This window comes from Pogona vitticeps, chromosome 1, assembly GCF_051106095.1.
Source record: "Pogona vitticeps strain Pit_001003342236 chromosome 1, PviZW2.1, whole genome shotgun sequence".
In the NCBI taxonomy this organism is placed as follows: domain Eukaryota; kingdom Metazoa; phylum Chordata; class Lepidosauria; order Squamata; family Agamidae; genus Pogona; species Pogona vitticeps.
Genome location: NC_135783.1, coordinates 176649400 through 176672975, shown reverse-complemented (window position 1 = coordinate 176672975; position 23576 = coordinate 176649400). Strand labels below are relative to the sequence as shown.

Genomic DNA, 23576 nt, shown 5'->3' with positions numbered 1-23576 from the left:
GGACCTGCTGGAGTCTCCATGACAGCACCAAGGGCAGACCCACGTACAGAGCATTAAAGTAGTCTAATCTTGAGACTATTAGTGCATGGGCCAGCATGGTGAGGGACCCAGTGTGAAGGTAAGGATGCAGCTGGGTGATCTGCCTTAGATGGAAATAGGTGGTGCAGATCACAGATGCTATCTGAGATTCCATTGATAGCACTGGGTCCAAGAATATGCCCAAGCTGCGCACCTCATCCTTTGCAGAAAGCGTGACCCCCCCCCAAAAGGAAAGGGAAGCACCCAGACCACAGACACTAGGGAGTCCCACCCACAGGATTTCCGTCTTGTCCAGGTTCAGCCTCATTCTGTTTTCTCTCATCCATCCCAACACCGCATCCAGGCAGCGCTTACAGGACAGGATAGCATCCACTGCAGAAGGGGGGAAGGAGAGATAGAGCTGGGTGTCATCCACATATTGATGACATGAAGCTCCAAAACTTTCATCTTGTCACCTTACTGGGTTGTTGACTTGGATAGTAATGGGCACTGGGTAAAATCCAAATGGGAGGAATAGGGCCTCTGTGCCCAGATTCCCTATGAGAGAATCAACTATATTATGGGAAAGGCTCCTAGAAGTTCTGCCTAGTTTGGGGGCAGTAAGTCCTGCCTAACACCCTCCCCCAGATGACAGGAAGTCCATGTGGTGCCCAAAACCTGAAACTCCAGGTTGGCCCAGGAGGGGGTTCAGACCAAGGAGTTGTTATTTGTATTGAAAGGCCTTTGGTTTCTGTCAGAATTCCAAAAGTATCCAATTTTAATCCTCCAGCTTGTTTTGAATTTGCCTTAAGTGAGATTCTAGTAAAGTCTAGTAAAGTCTCTTCTTGAAAAAAGATGAAGTGAAGCGTGAAGAAGCAATATATCTCTTGCATGGCAACATAAAAACTAAAAGCTCTGCTGGATCTGATCAAAGATTCACCTCATCTAGCATTCTGTACCCATAGTGGCCAAGCAAGATACCTCCGGGAAGCCCACTAGGAGGACATGAACCCAATATCCCCATTCCACTGCTATTTTCTGGTAAATGATACACAGAGACATGCTGCCTATTGGAAGCATAGTCACTGTGACATGACCGACTGCACATTTTTAAATTTGCCCAAGCTGGCTAAGTTTTAAAAGGAGTGCTAAATTGTTCAAGTTTTAAAAGCAGTGTTAAATTGTTCCCCCGCTTTTAGAAGTCTGACTTTTGTCACAGAACAGCTTTTTCAAGAAGCAGTGCAACAAATATTCATCAGGTATATCCAAGCAAAGAGATCTGGACTTTTTGTCTCTCAGAAATCACTCCTGAGCTAAAAGAAGGGAAGCTTAAGAGAACAGCTCATGTGCTGCTGTTTGTGGGCTTCCCAGAAATCCTTCTTTGGTCACTATGGGAACAGAATGCTGGCCTAGAAAGGCCTTTGGTCTGAGGCAGCTTCCTTATGTTTTTACATCTGCACTTTGAAAAGCATCCTCAACTACTTCTCTAGCTTCCCCCTCCCATTCCATTCTGCCTCACATTATCATTCTTAGCAAAAGTCTCTTGCTGCTTCTTTTCCTCCACATTAACACAGCCTTGCTGTGCTGCTGATGAGGTAAAGGACCCTCCTTCAAAGCTGCATGCACTGCTTCTGAGGCGGCTGGAAACATCAGAGAACAGTACCTCAGATACTAATAATATCAGATGTGGAGGGTGTTGCCAGCACACATATCTTCACAGTTCTTGGTCATCCCCTGCTGTAAACCTTGTTCTCCCATGCTCTGTTCCTCTGCGCAAACATTTGTTGTTCAGATGCTATAAAGTTGTCCAGGGACACAGTCACATTTGAAAAAGAACTTGATTGATGGCACTTTCCAGTAAGAGTTAGAGCTGATTGTCTGCTAATTTCATACTAGAGAACTGTCCTCTTCTCAGTAAAGGTTAGAAGTATGACTCTTTTAGTCTGAACTGTGTGAGAAATGAGACAGGACAAAGACAGTACTGCCATGTCTGTACTGACTGCAAATGAACCATTAAGGCATGTTTGTCCTATAGTATATTTTCCCAAATGAGGACACAAACCAGATGAAAAGACGGGAAGTTATGGAGCAACATTCCTGAAGAATCTTCAAAATGGTCTCACCAGCTGCTGGGGGAACACTGAACCCAAACCCTCAACTTAGCTATGAAGCTTACTGAGTAAATCACTGCAGAGTCTTGTTTATGTCACCATGTAAGAGGGTACTGGGAGTGTGTGAGGAGATGGGTTTTGCAGTACTTGTTTCTCAGAGTTTCATGGGTACCATGGCCCAGCCTGAGAAGCAGCCTATTGTTTTGTGTGCCAGAAGACTGCTTCAAGGTTACAGCCCAAGGGTGATAAACACTGGATTCCATCTTAATTGCTTACCAGCTTGGGAATGAGAAATTGGATTTTGGAAAGTTACAAATTGGGCATGGACATGCAAACAAAGGACATTACGCTGATTGGATATGATCACAATGCAGAGACGTTGATTTAAGTTATAGAAAGGGGGGCTAAGTATGTGTGTGTTGGAGAAGGAGGAGGAGTGACAACATTTTATAGCCTTCCTTGATTGATTAGGAGAGTTAGCAATGGTAACATAGAATGCAGTAAACCCATTATATTCTAGTTAGCTATGTTTTTAGTGTTTTATTGGGGAATTGCTTTCAGAAGCTCACCTAATCCTTAGAGGCTTGACATTATAACAGTACAATTTGGAACCATTTTGAATATCTTATGTTTTTACAATTTTTTACTTTTAAAAATAAACCTTATATTATATTTTACCCATGTGTGATCCTTGGGGGAACAAGGGCTTGAGTATCTTTAAAAAGTGCCTTAGCCACAGGGCTATATGCCTATTTTTGTTCTTTAGGTTTCCTACCTAGTCAGGATGATGTGCAAGGCTTAAAGTACACAGCCAACAGTATTTTATCCCAAAATAAGGGAATAAGTGGAAAGCTAGGGTTAGAACCTTGCCCATAGTAGCCCATTCATGGTTTCATCCATCCTAGGATTCAAAGGGTGGTGGAATTTGGGAACTAGAGTTGGAACTTTCCCCTACTGGAATAAATCTTAAAGGAAGGGCATTCCTGACAGAGTGCATGCTTCATCTCCACATACTCCACTTCTGAATTTCATGAAAAGTGTGGAAAGGAACTGCAAGTATGTTCCAGTGGACATGTTTATGAAGTTCTATTAGAGTGGAAACCATACCAAGGAGACCTTCTGATCATATGAAGCTCGGTAACCAAGTTCACTTCTGTCTTTGAATTCACTGCTTTCTGTTGGATTCTACAGGTTTGTTATGAATGTAAAGGAGACGTGTTATCCACCAGATGTTCCAGAATATTGTATAAAAGTATAATAAATCATCTTACACATGAGGGACTAAAGATTTAACTTCTTGCACCATCCTTATCTTCAAATGATGGTGTAGTTTGGAGTGCACATTGCCTCATGAATGTACACATTATGTTGGCCAAACATCTATATAATGAAATACAAAAATTCTAATATAAAAATGGGGGAACTAATATTTATTTGTTTGTTTGTTTGCTTGCTTGCTTATTATTTGAATTTATATCCCAAGCAGGCCACTCTGGGTGGCTAACAACAATATAAGGAATAATACTAAAAACACAATAAAAATATATTAATACATGATTAGGGAAATTAAAACAGATGGCAGTAAAAGTGGTAAAAAGAGATATGGAGAGGATGGCAAAAAGAATGGTAAAAAGGGAGGGTGAGATCTTAGTGCTCTGGGAAAGCCTGGTGGAAGAGCCAGGTTTCAATGCTCTTCTGAACCCATCCAGCGAAGGTGCCAGGCGGATCTCAATAGGCAGGTTGTTCCATAGGTGGTGGGCAACCACCAAGAAGGCCCAGTTTCTTGTTCTTTCCCTCCGGGCCTCCTTCGAGGTCAAGGCCCTCAACCGCCCTGCCTGTGCAGAATGGGTATTACAGATAGATCTGGCTGGGAGCAGGAATTCTGATAGATACCTAGGTCCTAAACCATTTTAGGGCTTTGAATGCTATCATCATAACTTTGAAGTCGATGAGGAAACAAACCAGTAACCAATGAAGGGCAGCCAGAGTGGGGGAGATGTGCTGGAATTTCTTCACCCCAGTTATTAAACTGGCTGTCGAATTTTGGACCAGTTGAAGTCTCCACATCAGTCTCAAGGATAGCCCCACATAGAGAGCACTGCAGCAGTCTATCCTTGAGATTAAAAGGGCATGAATCAGCATCGTGAGTGCCCCCACATCTAGATAGGGACGCAGCTGGGCAATCCTCCAAAGATGGAAATGGGCTGCCCGGACCACAGATGCCATCTGGGCTTCCATGGTGAGATCCAGGTCTAGGCAGATGCCCAAGCTGCGAACCTCACTCTTTGTTGGAAGAGTCACACCCCCAAAGGAGAGGGATGCAGTAAACCCATTTACTGTATCTCTGGGGCCGCCCATGTGCAGGATTTCTGTCTTGTCTGGATTCAACCTCAGTCCATTTGCCCTCATCCACTCCAGAATGGTCCCCAAGTAGTATTCAAGAGTCGGAACAGCATCCACTGCAATAGGAAAAAGGAGAGGTAGAGCTGGGTGTCATCAGCATACTGATGACATCGGGCCCCACAACTCCAGATGAACCAGACACTCAAGCACTCAGGGAGTTAATTTTGGAGAAAGACATTCCAGTCACAGACAAAATCCCCCCCCCGAGATCACCCCCCTGCCTGATCACAAGCCAAAGAAGTAGCCTAACTTTAATACCTACACAGCTAAAGAAATCCCTCCCCAAATTTCCAGTAAAGTTCAAATAATATTAATGAATGAAATAAGAAATTAATTAAATGAAGAAAATTAGTGCTTTGCTGCCACGAAAGTGAAAGCACAGCTACAGCTAGCAAATAGCAACAACTGCTCTCACTCTCAAGAGACTCACACAGAAGTGGGAAATGACTGCAGGGAGAAGGCTTATGAAGCCTCTGAAAAAGATACACCCCCATAGCCCTTTCAGCAGTGCTACTGACTGCCTGACATGCCAATCTAGGATCTCCTGAGGAGGTGGGGCTTGTTGCGGTGCAGCCAGCAGCTTCAGGGGAAAGCTTCCGGGAAAAGCTGGAACCGCCCGGTTTGGGGTCCCCTTAGAAATAAGGGGATCGAAGGAGAGACCAGGAGAGGTTTTCTGAAGCATTTGGTGAGCAACAGATGGGAAAGAGCGGACAGCAACCCAGTATTTCTTCCATCTGTAAAATTCACTCAAGCACAGATCGGATGCGGGAGCCATCTTGGCACTGAACTGTGAGTACCCCCCCCCCCGGAGGAGAAGAGAATAAACATTATGGTGTAGAAAATATTTAGAAACAAATTAAGTTGAAGCTTTCAAAGCAGAGTGAAAATATTTGGCTGAAAGAAGGAAAGGAGCGGCGAGCTTTTGCTTACCAGCCTGCTTCTGATTCTTAAACTGACTCTTAAACGGCAGGCTGGCTCAAGGCTCAAAGAGAGACAGTGACTGGAAAGTTTTTTGTTCCTGAAAAAATCCGAGAGGAAAATACCGATGGACAGGATTTATGAGACTGAAACTTTGTGAATGCGGTTCATCTTGGATCTCTTAACCTAGACTGTGTGGGACTCTGAAAATAGATGTTTATCTGGTTTTTGGAGAAGAAGGAATGAGTTTCTTTTTTTAGAAGCATGAGAACAGACTGTGAAACAAACAAAACAGCGAGACCTGACCGACTGGAGGAGCCAGGAAAACCAGGACTGGAGTTTTTCTTTATGGATTCTTTGGACCAATGGAAAGAATATTAGGCGGATTATAAGGGGATCTATTGGAGAGACTGAAACCTTGTGATCGTGGTGTAGTTTGAACTTTTTTGGCTTGACTGTGTGGGACTCTGACAATAGAATTTTGTTGGCTTTTTGCAGAAAAAAAGAGGATAATTCTGCCATGGTTGTATTTTAAATTTCTGGGCTAAAAGTTGATTTATATGTGATAACATCTGTGTGTGGATGGGAAGAAGAACCTAGGGGAAGTTTATGATTGTGGGTTTGGTTTGTGAAGGATATAGTATTATTTATATAAACCCTACTCACTGGAAAGATTGAAATGAATCAAAAATTGGGAATAATGGCACAAAAAACAGACAAGGAATGGCAGATTAACATGTAGAAGATAATAACAGCAGGATTTGAGCAAATAAATGAACCTTTTAATCAGATAGAAAATCAGATGAAAGAGAGTTCATCAGATGCTAAACAACAGTTAGGTGAAACTGTATTAACTCCAGAACAGCCCTTATTGAGTAAGATACCAAGTAACATAGATGGGGTAAAGAGTTATCCAGTGATTTATTCAATTACTACAGTCAGAAAATGTGATAGTGAGAATTGCATTGTTCTTTTGGATTCATTCTCCTCTTTCAAAAATTGGAAGAAACCAGAGTCACTGAAACAAGAGACGCCTCTAGAGAAAGTATGGGATGAGACAGAAATGAATATTTTTTCAGATGTGATGAATAACTGTCCAATTCAAAAGGAAATTGAAGGATGGGATTGATTATACAAATGGCAATGGTTTTCAGATAGTGTTGGAGTAACATAGATTTAAACTAAAATAAAGCTGTAAGTGGATAACTGCAGGGCAAACAAATTACAAAAAAACTGAAAGTGGATTTGTTGTTGTAATATAACTAGATTGGATGATTGTATATTTTGTGTTCTCCTAACCCCCTAACCTTTTCCTTTTCCTTCCACTTCCTTATTTTTTTAAAAAAGAACAATAAATTGCACTAGAGTAGGCACAGTGAATCAATCAGGATTTGGTGAGTCAACTCCTCCATAAATACCATTGATTCAGAGGGTCCACTCTCGCGCAGCAAGCAACAGGATCTTATGATCAGCCAGAGCTTCTGATTGGCACCAGCAGGCTGCAGAGAGGTCCCATAAAAGGGTAAGGGATCAACAAATATTGACAAAGCAATGAATAAAAGCGGGTAAAAATTCGTCACTTTATATTTGTCAGGTGTTCAGAATTGATGAATATGAATTGACAAATACATGATGAATCAGTGATATTCATCGAAAATCACGATTCATTTTTAGATTCATCCCCATCTCTAATGGAGACAGTTTAATAAACACAAGGTCATCCTGAATATACACCATATTAACCCCTCCAACACAACACACAGACCAAAGAAGGTTCTCTGACACCTGAAGTTGGGCCATAGGCCTAGCACCTACCACACACTAAAGACACATCTTTCAGGTGGTCAGGACATTGATACTGTTATCTTCTGAGGTGATGTGCAGAAACCAAATCTAGTTTTTCAAGTCAATTAATCGGATGTGTGCAGTGGCATGGTGTACCAATAGCACTGGCCAGCAATAAGCAGTAGGGATGTCCTCATGGGAAAACAAATACTGTATCATTACAGTGGGGTCTTGACTTGAGAACTTAATCCGTATTGGAAGGTGGTTCTCAAGTCAAAAAGTCTGTAAGTCAAGTCTCCATTGACCTACAGTGCATTGAAAACCAATTAATCCCGTAACAGGCCGTTTTTGTTCCATTTTGGTTTTTTTCTGGTCTGTAAGTCAAATCTCAGTCTGCAAGTCAAACCTAAATTTTGCGGCCAGAGAAGTCTGTAACTCAAAAAGTCTGTAAGTCAAGCCGTCTGTAAGTCAAGGGTCCACTGTAGAAGCAAAAAATGAAGTGACTGGGAAAACTCAGGCTTGCTGTCACAAGAAAGACTCCAGAAGCCATGCTGCTATAGGTCCGGTTAAAAGCAAGACAGATGGCTGGGCTTTCAAGGAAATGTGTCACACGTCAGCTCCAACATCAGTCATACTCTGCCCCACTAGAAATCTACTAACCTGAAAGCAGCAGGATTGCCAGGCCTCCAAGACTGGACAGACATTTCAGGGTTTTACTCTCCCATCTTCGGGTATCAAATATATGATTAAGAAGTCTCTGCTTCCACTTGAGTGTTTGCTATTTCCAACTTTGGCCTTCAAAATCCACCTCAAGCCACTAGGGGATATCATCCAATGTACATTATGAGGCTCTACTCCTACAACACTTGCATCACTCCACAGCTCTCAGATTCCTTCCCCTGAATCTTACAATCTTATGGGGCGCTGAGCTACACAGAGTGGAGACATGGATTTTTCAAAATCAAAGGCCTTCGCTGGATCATTTGTTTCTGAATGATCTCAGCATGACCATTCTTGAATCAGAATTCTGTGCAGGCGATGTCCTGCCCTGACGTGAAGAAGGTGACATCCTGCCTTGAAACCCTTGTAACATATTGGGTATTGTGCGGCCTTGCAATTTTCTCTTTACTCATTGAAGACACTTCAAGCCACAGCTGCTTTATGTCTGCTCTAATCTGCAATATCTCAGTACCCAGGAAAAGTCACTGAACGATACCATCCTCCCCAGCAATCCTGCACAGCTGCTGTTTTAAGCTGAAAGATTTCAGGAAGGGATCTATATTTACAGCAAATCTGCACAGAAATGAAATTCAAACTGAAGGAAGCTCCCTAGGAGGACACACGTCTCTTCCCAAGAGCTACATGGTTTCCTTGCAAACACTGGTTAGAAGCAGCCATTGCTTTGCTTAGCAGAATCTAGAAAAAGTGGCATTTCACTCCATATTGAAAGGAGACAGGAACATCTTCCAAAAGAGACAGAGCAAAACAGAATACACATGCATAAAGTCAGAGTGAAAGGACTTTTCCTGCATATACTTGTTTCCTTAGTGTGAAAGAAATAATGAGGGTAGATTATGAGCTGGTAGGCCCTGTCAGAAGCAGTCAGGTGGAGTACGGGAATGGAAACAATGCCCTCAGTTCATCATTCCCTGAGCACTAATTGGAAATACCTCACAGTTGCACGACTTCCAAGCCTTGTCCTTGTCTTTCTACATATGAGAAACTCTAATTTGTGAAGGGATAGTATGTGCCCTGGTTGCTCCCTGACTTTGCTCTTTTCTTTCTTGACCTCAGTCCTCCTCCATTCCTTAAAAGTTCTGCTTGAGGGATGCCAGCAGGAAAGGTGATATAATGCTTAGGGTGTTAGACTCACAAGACCCATGTTCAATTCCCAGTTCAGCTATGGAAACTCACCTGGGGGTAGCCATAGTAAACTGGTCATTAAACATCTCACATACCTTGAAAACATTCAAAACACTGGATATGACTTGAAGGCACGTAAAAACAATGACAGAAGATGCCAGCTGCTGCTGGGACTAAGGACAAAGATGTCCCCAGGGGATCAACAAAGAAATCTCCCATGGGCAGCTAGCCTTATCCTCTTTACTCCCTCATATCTCTCTAGCCAGCAGTCAGCAATGGTCAATGGTGATGCATTACATCAAATATATTTCTCAGCAAAGAAACTATCACAACCTCTCCTCAGTGGCAGCTGCTTTGGGAATCACGGGCTCAAGCTTCCATTTTCCCATGCATACTATATTGCTTTCTTTTAAAGTATTATCCACCCCTTAACTATTTTGTTTTTATTGGCCAGAATCATCTTGGCATGGCTGTATGCCATGTAACTGTGATTGTGTCATCAGACTGTGGACATTTCAGGGGAGTTGGAAGTTTCCTATCCCATCCTCCTCCAGGTTCCTGGGACCCCCTTTATTCTGGGAAAGACACTGGGGGCTGTGGAAAGGGGGAGGAAACTCTTTAATGCCCCAAATTTGCTGTCAACTGTCCTGGGGTTGGGTTAATATTATATGTCCCATAACACCATCAATTTACTAGTTGAAAATAAGCTGCAGCAGGGATATGCTGGGGCAAAATTTAGACTTTGGAGAAAAATTACTCTCCTTCAGACTTTGCTCCTGCTGCCTGCAGTGATGTAATGTCTCTGTGTGTTCCATGCCATCAAGTCAGAACCAAATTACAGTGACCCTAATAGGGCTCTCAAGGCATGTGAAACATTTAAGGAGTGGTTTCACCAGTTCCACTCGCCCAGTGAGTTCCCGCAGCTGAGTGGGGGATTTGAATGCTGTTTTCCAGAGTCCTAGTCCATCACGCTATTCACTACACCACACTGGGAATTGATGTGATATAGGGCCATGCAAGACATTTCTCAGCACCTTTGTAGGAATGGAGCAGGAGGTAAAGGAGTGAGAAAAATGTGAGAACAGGTGAGAATCTGTAATGATGTTGGGACCTTTCATGAGGTGATTTGGGCTCCTTTCACTGCCAAGACAGCTCCCATCCCCATTGCCTTTTGAAGAAAACACTTTGGCTGCTGTTCTCCCTGTATGGCATCTGGTGCAAGAGGAGAGCAGCCAATGCAACAGAGTTTTCTAGAGGCCTGATCCTTGGTCTGAGGGACAAGCTCCTGGAACAATCCCCTGTTCACCTCCTCTCCTCAAGCAGTCCCCTCAGAGCTGAACATCGGACAGCTTGCCTCTTCAGAGAGATGCCAAGGCCACAGAAAGCAGTTCCTTCAGTTGCCTAGGGTAGTGGCAAGGCTCATATGCAGCTCTCTGAAGGGTGTCTCCTCAGCACAAGGTGTTCACCTATAGTTCCCTGCAGCTTCCCTGGCAAAATATGCACTCCCCTAACAACTCCTGCACAAGGGCTCCCTGCACATCTTTTCCCTGTGATGTAAGTGGAAGGATCTTATGACACAACCGTTTATCTTTCTTTCCCTTTATATCAGGGGACTGCCTGGCAAGGGAAAAATTTCCCCGGTCACAGAATTCAAACCTCTGTCTAGTAGATAAGGATGCAACAAATTCCTGAAAATGTTCTCATCCACAACATAACACATCAAAGATGACTGGAAGAGTTTCACTTCTGCACCATTGGAAAAAAAAACCCAAGATTTTCTTCTTCAGGAGCAACATTAACATGTGTGTGGGGAGTTTGTGTAAAAATATCTCTGTGTATTTTTCATACAAAATGTGAAAAATGCACACAAATTCTTGTAATCTCAACCAATAGGGACAAAACTTTAGGAATGTTTGATTATCTCCTGCAAGAAAGAAATAAACAAAGATTTACATCCCTACCAAGTTGACTGTATGAATGAGGTACTAGGGGTACTTTTCCTGCTGCTGGTCTATATATGTCCTGTATCTGTATAAAGTGGGTAGGAAGGAAGAATACTGGCATTTTCCTGGCTCTACAGCCAGTGTGTGGTAGGTAGTAGTAAGTTAAAAAAAACAACCAATGCATCCAGGAAAGAATAAGTTTCGAATCTTCACTTGGCCATGAAGCCCAGCTGATGATCTCTCTCTCTCTCTCTCTCTCTCTCTCTCTCAATCTCTCTCTCTCTGCATGCATGCATGTAAAAATGTCCAGAAATGAGAATAGACCAGAGATGTAAAACTCTATTTCTTCTTGGGCTGCATTGCCATTATGGTTGCCTTCAAAGGGCTGGTTGTATCTGCAAGACTATATAAATGTATCTACTCTTTATCATCTTAAATATAATCCTCCTCATTTAATTATCACTTTCTGACTCTTCGCTGCTTGGAATTAGAAGTTCTGCTGGGTGGATTCCAAGCATCCTTGCGGAGCATTATGGTTGACTGAGTAAGTGCCTGCATATTGTATACTGCACAGTTGCAGGCGACACTGCAAGGGTCACATGAAATGGCCCAGTGGGCTGAATTCAGCTCACGGGTCTTGAGTTTGCTACATGTGGTATAGACTATTAGAAAACATCAGTGGAAGGAACACAGACATTTTTAAAATGCACGCAAGAAGGTATACACTATTTGTTTTTACAGAAAACTATCATACAGTGGTGCCCTGCATAGCGACGATAATCCGTGTAGCAAAAATCGCTGCAAAGCAATTTCGTCGCTATGCGAGTTTAAAAAGCCCATAGGAATGCATTGAAACCCCTTCAATGCGTTCCTATGGGCTTCAAACTCACCTTAAAACGAAAATCCTCCATACGGCCACCATTTTTGCTGCCCGGTAAGTGAGGAATCCAGGCGAAAACACAGCGGGTTGCCATTTTTTTTTTACCCAGCAGCCATTTTGGAACCGCCAATCAGCTGTTGGGAAATCATCGGTATGCGATGATTGGTATGCAAAACAGGGTACCGACCATCGCAAAGTGATTTTTCCCTATCTAAATCATTGCAATGCGATCACAAAAGCAATCGCAAAAAAATCATCACTATGCGGATCCGTCGTTAAACGGGGCGCCCGTTAAGCGAGGCACCACTGTAGTTCTTTTAGTCATACACTCTCCTTCATAAGCCAGGGCAGAACCGACAATTGCAGAGTACTTGAACACAGGGAGGACAGGGACAGGAAAAGAAGAATCTTTTGGTGCTGTCTTAAGAGCGGAAGGGAAGGCCCTCCAGCTGTGACCTTTGGCACCAGACATGTAACTCTGAAGGAAACAAGTATAAAATATTTCAGGTGAGCAATGTTGAAGAGGTTACGCTATTGCTAATTTTAATCATGATGTATCTGGAGTGTTTTTTCTTTCCTTCATTATCCAAGCCACTATTTCTTCATATCAATATGCCTTGAATGTTAAGCAGCCTGGGAAAATGACAGCAAAACAACGGCAACAGTTACATCTGCTCTCTTTGCCCATGTTTTCTTGCCATCTCTTTTCCATCTTCATGACTGGCCTTCTGCTTTTCTTTTCTGTTTTGAGGAAGGTCATCTGTGAGCCAGCTACAGCTGGCGGGGGGGTGGGGAGGAAGGAGCTAAGTTCCAGCATGGGCAGGGCACTCCTCAGCAACGGCAGAAGGGTTGTTGGCCTTGAAGGAAACACCTGAGGCAGGTGAGGGTGGAGGCCCTAAACCCAACCCCAGAGAAACAGCTGTAGCTGAGGTAGATATAGAGGCGAGTGAGCAAGGAGAGAGAGAGGAGGAACTGGACAGTCCGGAGGACGCCTGGGAGTTTCAGTCACCTTTGGGGAAGAGAGAAAATAGTCTGCCGGGGGAGACACTGAAAGGAGCTTCTAAGAGGCCTGGAGGACAGCTGGCTTATCTGAAGGCAAGTTGAAAGCTGAAAGATATAAGCTCCCAGGGTCAGCTGCACAGCCTCCTCTGCTTGCTGGATGCTGTGCTGGGGGACTCGGCTGGCAAAGACTGTTTAACAGCCTGGACCTTTCAGCCAAGATGAGCTGCCATGGGAGTGTCTCGGGGCTGGGACAGAATATTCTCTCAGCCCTGGAAGGACTGGAAGGCTAGAAAGCTACCAATTCCATCCCTGCCACTTGGGGCTAGAGGCCCTATCCTGCAAAGGACTACAGAGACACAGTTTTTCTTTTCTTTGTATGCTGAGCCCAATAAAGCTTAACTGATCGCCAGTACCTGCTGCCTCATCACGGATACAGCGGCTGGGGCCGCTCACATCATCTCTGCTCAGCACCACATGCATTTTCTAATGAGCCACCTTGGGTCCCTTTCTGGGAGGAAGGAGGACAGAAATAAAGCAAATAAAGAAGGACTAACCTCCCTGTAGTAAGAGACAATTGAATTCAAAGTAAAACTAAAACAGAAACCGACAGCAGCCCAAAACTGGATGTGTTTCAAAATCTGTCCTGTCCTGCTCTTCTATTGTGAAAATCCAATTAGTGCTCTCTAAAAAAGAAACCAAACACTTTATGCCACTAGAATAAGGCTGGAACTCTGAAATTTATAGTAGAAGACATTTCCTGGGAAGGGAAGGGGGGGCATGAGATGTTCGGCAGCAGGGAACAAGTAGGGAGAACACATAAAGGGTTTGATGAACATGTTTTACCTGCCACCGCCCTCCCCTCCTCTTGTCCCCCATTCTACTTTACACAGTAATCAAAGGATATTCTGAGCCTCTCAAAAGCCATCAGTCCTCATTGAGAATGAAATAGAGCGCATCTTCTCCTAAGCCTTTACAGCCGCAATCATTGCAACTTGCTAGCTGGCCTGAGTAAGGAAGCTCTTAGAGGAGAAGATGGGTTTCAGTAAGTCTGGAGGCGAGAGGGGGGGGCAGAGAAAGCCCCCTAAACATCTGAATAGAAAGTTGATGATAATCTCCCCAATTGCATTACATGGGGGGGGGTTGTTAAGAAACCCATAATTGTGCACTCTTGGCATCATAAAGGAAAGAATGGTTGCCTTGATGAGATTTTCTATTTTTTAAGATGAAATAGATCTTAGAATCTATTGACAATAATACTTTTCTCCACCCATCTAAAAAAAGGAGAAAAATTAATCATTAACATTTTGAATGTTATTCTTGCTTCTGCTCTCTGACTCCGTTTCTTTTTATATCACGGATTTATGTTTCTGATTATTCCTAAAGAAAAAAAAGGTGATAATTGGGAAAAAAACAGTTTTCTCTGTCTTTCCAAAATATATTTTCTTCCACAGAACCATGATTAAAATGTATGTATCCACAACAATAATAGAATAATAAAATAATTGAGCTGGAAGGAACCTATAAGGCCATCGATTCCAACCCCCTGCTCAAAGATCAAAGCAGATCTGAAGCGGGCGTCCAATTTTCTCTCAAATACCTCCAACGCTGGAGTGCTCACCACCTTGTACTGCTCTAACAGTTAAGAGGGCTTTCCTGGTATTCAGCCTAAATATGGGTTCCTCACAACCAATTTTATTTCAGTCAGAGAAATCATCAGTGGGAAGTGCTGTGCATACCCAACCTGCAGGAACAGGTCAAGTCCAGTTGAGCTCTAAGCTTGATAGCAACATGTTGCATGTTAACATGCCGCTTTGGTAAGGTGTTACTTCTTGTAGTAATGAGTTGCTTTGTGGCATGCAATGACCGTGCTTACAACTCACAATTTTTTCAATGGAATGAGAAGGTCTTTGCTGAAATCCTGTTGATTAGTGTAATAAGTCTCAACTAGCTCCACTGAAGGGACATGGTGGCGCTGTGGGTTAAACCGCAAAAGCCTCTGTGCTGCAAGGTCAGAAGACCAGCCATTGTAAGATTGAATCCACGTGGCGGAGTGAGCTCCCGTCCCTTGTCCCAGCTCCTGCCAACCTAGCAGTTTGAAAGCATGTAAAACTGCAAGTAGATAAATAGGTACCACCTCAGTGGGAAGGTAACGGCATACCGTGTCTAGTCATGCTAGCCACGTGACCACGGAAACTGTCTTTGGACAAACACTGGCTCTATGGCTTGAAAATGGGGATGAGCACCAACATTTGAGTCGGACACAACTGGACTAAATGTCAAGGGGAACCTTTACCTTTATTTAGGTCCACTGAATCAATGGGGATTTTAAGAGTCAGCTTCTCTGCAAGTTCCACTAATTCGGAAGGCCTATTCTAATTGTGACACAGGGCCTGTACAGACTGGTAGTTGTGGGTGCGGGGCGGATTGGGCTACAAATGGTGCGCTAAGGTGGAGGGAAGGAGCAATGTGCCATTTGGCACACTCTTCCCATCTCCCTAGCAAAACAACTCTTTGTAGCCCAATAAGTTATCAATGATGCATTATCCCTGATCCTCTGCAAAGGGACAGGAAAAGCAATCTTTTCTCATGCTACAGATCCATACAAAGCAAGGTTTATCTGGTTTACTTGCAAGTCAATTTACCTGATCTATTCATGAGTAAGGCAACAGCAGCAACAGCAGCTGAGGACAGTTGCAGCTTGAGGGCAGAACATCGAGGTAAAGGCTGGGGAAAAAGAAGGAAGGCGACCCCCTTCCCCTTGCCTTTCTCTTCAACTGGGACTCAGCCGGGGCTGCATTGCCTTGTGGGGGTGAAACCTATGGCGTCAACATAGCCCCCTTTCATGGCTTTTCTCTCAGATATCATTCAGGGGGTTGAGGGTGACTTCCCTTTTTTGCTTGTTAAAAAAGTTGGTGGCATATCATAATGTCAAAGCATCAACCTGGCATGGTTTAAGTTCACTGCATGGGTTAGGAAACACAGGAAACATTTAAAAAAATTAAAAAGATGCAAGCAGAGAAGCCAGTTTCTCCATCCTCCCTTCTAATGCCACAGGGTTGTCTCCTCAGCTAACACTCCTCCCAATGTCATTTTAATGAAGGTAACCATCTGGGAAGGCTAAAGAAAGATATACAGTGGTGCCCCGCATAGCGAGGTTAATCCGTTCCGGATTAACCCTCGCTATGAGGAAACATCGCTAAACGGGACACAGAATGCCATTGGCTTCTATACTCACCGTTAAGCGAAGTTTCCTCATAGCGCCGCCATTTTCATGCCCTCGGTAAGCGAGGGCAGGGCGCGAAAATGGTTGCGGTGGCCATTTTGGGTCGTCCGACGGCCATTTTGGAGCCGCCGAACAGCTGATTTCCCAGTGTCGCAATGCGAAGATCGGTAAGCAAAACGCTTACCGATCTTCGCAATGCAAGTTTTGGCCATAGAGGCCATCGGTAAGTGATTGCATCAGCGATCTCAAAAAAGAGATCGCTATGCGATTTCGTCATTATACGGTGCGCTCGTTAAGCGAGGCACCACTGTATATTGTATGTCAATCAATCAAGTCAAAAAGACTGCATGCCCTAGCTCTGTACCAGTTTGGTACAGGAAATCTCTTAAAGAGAAAAGATGGATCATTCTAAGCAGAAACACAAATGGGCAAGGTCTTTTCTTTTGTGCCAAAAAGTGTCATCAGGGTTCCATATACCATAACTATATTCCAGTAGGGCCAGGTTCTTACTGCACTAAGTAGTGGGATTTGTTACTTTCTGAGTATTAGAGGGGAGGAGGACGTTCACACAGATGATTCATTTGCTGCATCCCACTGCCTGTTTGGATGGGGGAGGAGGCTTTACAACGTGAGTAAGAAAGAAAAGAAATTTCTAGTTTCAAGTTAAGAAAAGAAAGACAGGGAGAATTCAGGTTACCTGGAGGTGGGAAAAGACCCTTTAAAAGAGACTGATTTACTTTGGAAGTTGGAAAACAGAAAGGAGATCATAGCATGACAATAAAGGCACTATGAGGTGCTGAAATAGGCAGACTATAGAGGCAGCTTTGTTTTAGGCTTTGGGATGGAAAGGAGGGAAATGGAAGCAATGCACCCTCTCTGTCTTGAAGGAAGAAGCAATGTGAGCAGCAGACATTTACAATAGTCCAGGGGGGATATTTTTAGAGTAAGAGAGAGGTAAAAGGCAGCATGTAAACAACACACACATACCCTCATTTGCCTCACTTTCTTCATGATCCTGAACCCAGATGTGCAGACTCCTTAATTTTTCCCCATTTTCTCTCTTTCAAGCCCTCCCTCCTCAAACTAGTCACAGCTCTATGATAGGTCCATTCATCCACCAAATAAATACGAGTGGTGCCTCGCATAGCGACGATAATCGGTGCAGCAAAAATCGCTGCAAAGCGATTTTGTCACTATGCAATATTAAAAAGCCCATAGGAATGCATTGAAACCCCTTCAATACGTTCCTATGGGCTTCAGACTCACGTTAAAGTGAAAATCCTCCATACGGTGGCCATTTTCGCTGCTCGGTAAGCGAGGAATCCGTCCCAGAAAACAGCGGGCGGCCGTTTTTTTAACCCAGCTGTTAAAAAATCAGGGTACAGATCATCGCAAAGCGATTTCCCCCATTTAAAACATCGCAAAATCTTCATCGCTATGCGATTTCGTCGTTAAACGGAGCGCCCGTTAAGCGAGGCACCACTGTACTCAGAAGAATGTCCATCTTAAGAATATCAGCCAACCTGGCACTTGGTGTGTTGGATTACATACCCCAGTCCATCTCCAAGTGGACTGTGCATGGAGAGGCTGTAGTTCAAGATATCTGGGAAGAAGGTGCCAAGGAAAACTTTGCCTTTTAATGGCCAATATCCTCCTCCAGAGCTCCACCTGCACAATGGGAATGATATCACTGGCCATGGCAAATTGCCATTAATTTAAAAATCCACAGTCTTATTTCATTGCACAGAACTCCTGTGCACCCCAAAAAATGAAAAGAGAACTCTTTAATCAGTGGCAATCTGCTATTGCCCATGACATCATTCACACCTGCAACAGGATACTGAAAAATATGTGCTTGTTATGTTTGTGTGTGTGTATGTGTGTGTGTGTGTGTGTGTGTGTGTGTGTGTGTGTGTGTGTGTGTGTGTGTGTGTGTGTGTGTGTTTGTGTGTGTGTGTGTATGCATTTTACAGTACTCTATGGGGGGAAAAGGGGAACTGGCCACTTGACAAACTGATGAAGAGAAACACATAACATTTCTAAATGGAATAAGGACAAGTGCGATGACAACTTGCAAGCCCAAAGAAGTGGGCTACAGAATCCGTTATTTTTTAAAAGTGATGCCCTAAGCCTAGCAACTTGCCTAAAATTGTTTTCTGCTGATTCAGATGTCTTATTGCTGCCTTTAATGCACCTCCAAAAAGATGGCAGTAGCCTCTATTGCACTTAGGCAGAAATCAGCCCCCAATTCAACCTTTCCCTTTTCATTATTTCAGTAAGATGCAAGCAGATGTATCTTTTCTGGGGCTTCGTCACAAAATCTTTACACAAATGTCAGTTTTCGAGGGTAGACAGTATGGGGAGTGCCAGCAGAAATTATGGTTCCATTTACAAAGAGGAATGACTGGATGACGTGAACGAGGCATCCTTTTGTGAGCGATGCCACCTCCCCACCTTCCTATTGCTTAGATGAATAACGATCTCAAGCACAGGTGCTGTCCATGGTCAGTCATTCTGCAGAGAGGCCTCTCTGCTTTAATACTTAATACATGTACTGCTAGGTATACTGTACCTTGAGCTTCCATTTTCAAGGGCATACAGATTCCACTTGATTCACTGAATATAGGTGCTCCACCAACGCCAGGGCCACAACTAACCAATCATCTCTGGCAAGGGCCAAACACATACACTAAGCACTAGGATGGGTGGGAGACTAGGGTACAAACCTCTTCATCTGTTAGCCTCGTCAATTGGCTGTGTTTGATTATTTCTAGTTCACTGAATGCCACTTATTGTTCTTACCCTGTTTGAGTCCATTCTTGCCCTAGACGTATAAATGGGTGGAGGAATGTTAAAGGCCTGAGGAACTAGGTATTCTTCAGCATCCATCATGTCTTCCAGGTCTCCTTCATCCAGCAGATTTTGGAAAAACTTGCTGTCATTTGGGCTTGGGAGCTTCATGCGGTCATCTCCCTGGACATAGCACATGGACAGAATTTTAAAAAAAATGTTTTGGTAACATTATCATGTACTTTGATGCCTGTCCAGCAGACACTATATAGAGTCAGTTATTCTAGTTGTCTGAAATCATTACATAATGTGTTGTGCTTTTTGTGTTTATTAAATTCTATTACTTTTTCCATTTCATAGACAAGGAAATGTATTCTTAAAGGCTATTTAACACTAGATGAAAATAATATAAATGCAAAAATAGGTGATACATGGTCTTTTCCTGATTTTCTCTAGATGAAAATAGAAACTATTCTTGGAAAAATATTGGGAATATAATAATAAGAAAAGAATCTTGTGATATTGGGACTATCTTTTGAGAAGATTAGATTCCTTGGCCAAAATGTTTACATTATTGAAGTTAAATTGACCAATAAATTGTGATTCGAATAAAAGAGGCGGTAGGTTTTTGTGAGGATGGATGCCTGTTACTCTAGATGTAACTACTTGGGCCTTAATTCACTCCACTTTCAGTTCTGCAAGAGTTACTGGCATTGTCTTTGCCTGTTACACAAATGTGCTATTGGTCCCCTCCCTTCCTCTTCAATACTCTTCCTTGCTGGCACAGAGGCATTAACACTGGGAAATCCTGCACCGTCTGCTACTAAGGTAACAACAGACGGTGCTCAAATTCTCAATATTTCTTGACACATTTTCAACAATTGAGCTTACTGACATTCAGTGTTTTGATTCAAGCCAATTTATACTAACGGTGGCCAGAAATGCCCCCAAATGAGTAAAAAGATCGATTCCCTTTACTTCTGCCTGAGTTATTACCACAGTGCTTAAAAAGTCTCTCTTGAACACGGAAACTGAATATTAAGGTATTGATTTTTGGTTTTTTACTTTTAATGGCTGCTTTTTGGTTTTGCTTTCGCAGAAGGGAGAAAAACATGCAGTTCACCATTGTTTAGCTTAATAGAAGAATCCAGTGTGTTGTGTTATTTTTTTAAAAAACCCACTTAAAGAGCAGATGTTAATGAAAGCGTAGAAAGAACATGGATATAAAGCAAAATAAATCATCTTGCTGAAACTTTGTTTTAGTTCTTTTCTGCTTGGTGATAGCATAATCAGAGAAACATCACTGGGAGGTAAATTAATCTTCTGAATACAGCTCTTCAGTTGCATGAGGAGAAGGAAAGTTGGCTGCTACAGGGGTTCCGCACCCTTACGTGTGGTGAGGCAAATAAAGATTTAATATGTGCAGCCACCAACCTAGCCAGGTCCTATTAGGATCATCCTCACACCTATGAGCAATTCCAGATCCAGCATGCCCACTAAATCCTGCAGTAAATTCACGATTTGCTGGGTGTTCTGAAAATCTCAGTAGCTGTGAGTACAACTGCTGAAGGCCTAAAGAATGGAGGCCTGGACCTTTTCCATGTAAGCTCATCACCAGTGCATGGAGCGGCAAGTCCCACATTTTCCAGATCCACAATGCCCGTAAGAAGTCAGAATGCCCACGCTGGACCTAATGAAAGGCTACGTCTGTTCCTGTACCCTGCATTCTTCTAAAATGCTTTTCTTAATTTTTTAAAAAAGGCTTTAAAATATATATATAAAACTAAAAAGTCACTCTTTCCCACTACTGGCTAAAGTTTGTGTAGGGTGTGGTGTGTGTGTGTGTGTGTGTGTGTGTGTGTGTGTGTGTGTGTGTGATATTGCAGAATCTTTGACATGAAAGAGAGAGGCTTGCCCACTAGATATGGGCATGAACTGCTTTTCAGAAGTTTGGCCCTGTCTGGTTTGGCATGGCACCCACACAGGGCACTGTGCACTTCCTTCCCTGCCTCCTCTAGGCAATTGCCCACTCACTGAGAGGAGCGTGATTCCCTCTCCTTTGCCTCCTCTATGCGATCATCCACTCAGCAGAGAAGGCAGGATAAAGAAGCCCATGGCACTGCTTCTGAGGGGGGTGACCGCCCGGAAGAGGCAGAGGAGGGAATTGCACTGTTGCTGGGGAGTGGGTGGTTGCCCAGAGGAAGTGGGGCAAGAAGTATAGGGCACCCAGAGAAACCTGTGTGGGGGCTGCACCAAAGTGGGCCAAGCCACAGAAGTGTGGTTCATGCCCATCTCTACTGCCGACCTTGTTAAGTACATCCCTAAGATTTTAAAATAGTAAAAGAAAACTATTGTACAACAAAAGTGTTGCAAGATCCATGTATCAAACAGGGATGAAACCAGATCCTGGGACTGCTTGTGGCCTCTTGATGCATATAAAACCTGTGCTTGCTCCCATGTAATATCAGTGAAATGGCCTTCCAAAACGACGTACAGAGACAAAATCAAGATACTGTGGAGCTGTTCACCTGAATGACCAGGTATCTCTGAGGATCTCGAGCCATTCTAGAAAATTCCGCAGCCAGCTCCTTGAACTTCGGCCGACTGTCAGCATCAATCATCCAACCTGGAGAAGAAAAAGGTTTCTTGTGAAGAACAAGCAATGCTTGGTATTTTCATAATCAGAGAGTGGCGTATGCCCAAGATGGCTACTCCTGAGGGAAACTTCAATGGTTGCTGAAGCGAATGGTGGGGGGCACTGGATGGCACTCAGGCCTCGGCATTCAGCAACAGGAGCAGCAAAATGAGTCCTTGCCCACAGAAAATAAATATGTTCAGTAGAAATTTTCTGTGGAGAAGGCTACAAATTGATGTCCCACATGTGCAGGGTGAAGTGGTACAACCCAGAGGCAGGTTCACCTCTTATCAGGCTTCTGTGTCAAAGCATCCAAAGGAAGAGGAAAAGGACAACTTTTCACTGCTTCATGTTGTAAAGTCTTCTTCTTAGGCCATCATTGTTCCTGAAAAGCTCGTTTTGCTGATTTGGTATGCAGTTTCAGAAGAAGGGAACTTCTGTCTCTGCCACAGCGGTGAAAGAAAGCTGGGTTCTGAGGGTCTCTGCAGTGGTCCCCTTACTATACCATCTTCTTGTGACACTGAACTGAGCTGGCTACGTTTCCCATCCAAGCTCTTTCAGGCTGCTACAGCTTGTCACCTCAAGAAGCTAGCTGGATTAGCTTCATTGTATTTTCAGTCGGATGTTTTTGTCTGTACACATGAGCTGCAAACCCCATGTGGAGGAAATGGTTGTTTGTTAATCTCATTTAAATTAAGTCAGAAACACCACAGAGACTTTCTTAATTCTTTTTAAATTAGAAGCTAGTGCTTCAGGGTCACATTTTCTAGTATGTACACATAGGAGGGGTACGAATGTGCTGGGTGAGAATCCAGATGTAAATAGCACAAATAAAAATAATTTGCCCCTGGTTTCTTTTATATCTGTTCCCCTGTCCCCTTAGAAAAACAGCTAAAATACTAACATCTATAAAATGCAGTTTCTGCACAGGAATACCTATTCCCTCGCAACTAAGTTTGTTTCATTATATGAATGCAAATTCTTTTCCATTAAATATCTTGGTGTTTCCTCCTTCTTCACTATGTCATAACAAGTAAACTTTCACCTTTTACAACCCTTAATAACGTATGAGAATATCTGAGTACCATACTTATGTGAAATGCCATCCTCTAACGAATTGTCATGGAAATGACAGCACTTTGTGTGCTACAATTTTGACTCTGCAGCAACAATGTCTGATGCTAATTTGCTGACAATAAGAATCCAAGTTAATGTAAACCTCCATAGTCAGGTTTGTATCCTTCACAGCGTCCAAGATGCTTCTATATAATATTCAGCTCTAATTTATGTAGGTATCTGAATAAAATGCTTCGAAACTGTAGAAACAACCTTGCAAAGGGTTTGAGAGAGTGACTGCAAGCTGCAAGGGAACAACATCCTTTGAGTACAACTCACCCACAGAGCTACACCTGAACAGAAACTACTCACATTTAACCATCACCATGTAAACATCAATGGTGCAGATGGGAGGCTGTGGCAGGCGCTCCCCCTTCTCGAGCAGGTCAGGAATTTCTCTTGTGGGGATTCCATCATAGGGTTTTCCACCAAACGTCATAAGCTCCCAAATGGTGACGCCTAAAACATAACAGAAAAGACCCTGCATTAGTTAATGCATATCTAACATACCTCTCTATCAGGGGTGGGCAAAATGCGGCCCTCCAGATGTTGCTGAACTGGAACTCACATAATTCCTAGCCCACACAGCCAGTAGTGAGGAGATTTGGGCCTAGCCCACACAGTGAGGAATGTTGCGATTTGCAGTTCAGGAACATCTGGAGGGCCGCACTTTGCCCAGGTCAGCATGACATGCACACACAAACACACACACACAGACTTGCACAAAATCATCAGACTCAGTCAATGTAAAGTTATTTTGAGAATTTATACCACTTTGGGTGCAGTTCTTACTTTTGGAGTATATTAACCAGTTTCTCCATCAAGTTTAGCAAGACAAAACACAAAAGACTAGCTCACACCATGATATGCACCACCTCTCAAGCAGCAC

The 23576-nt window shown here is 43.3% G+C and overlaps 1 protein-coding gene across 4 annotated transcripts in view; it reads right to left on the bottom strand.

The window, feature by feature from the left end:
• The window catches only part of ERBB4 (erb-b2 receptor tyrosine kinase 4), a 1032003-nt gene that overhangs the window by 15825 nt on the left and 992602 nt on the right, over nucleotides 1-23576 (bottom strand). For all 4 annotated transcript variants that reach the window (XM_078379181.1, XM_072977738.2, XM_078379170.1 and 1 more), the window contains exons 23-25: nucleotides 23000-23146; nucleotides 21465-21562; nucleotides 18949-19119 (exon numbers count right to left, since the gene is read on the bottom strand). In XM_078379181.1, coding sequence (XP_078235307.1) covers nucleotides 18949-19119; nucleotides 21465-21562; nucleotides 23000-23146 — 416 coding nt within the window. The remainder of the gene's footprint in view (nucleotides 1-18948; nucleotides 19120-21464; nucleotides 21563-22999; nucleotides 23147-23576) is intronic.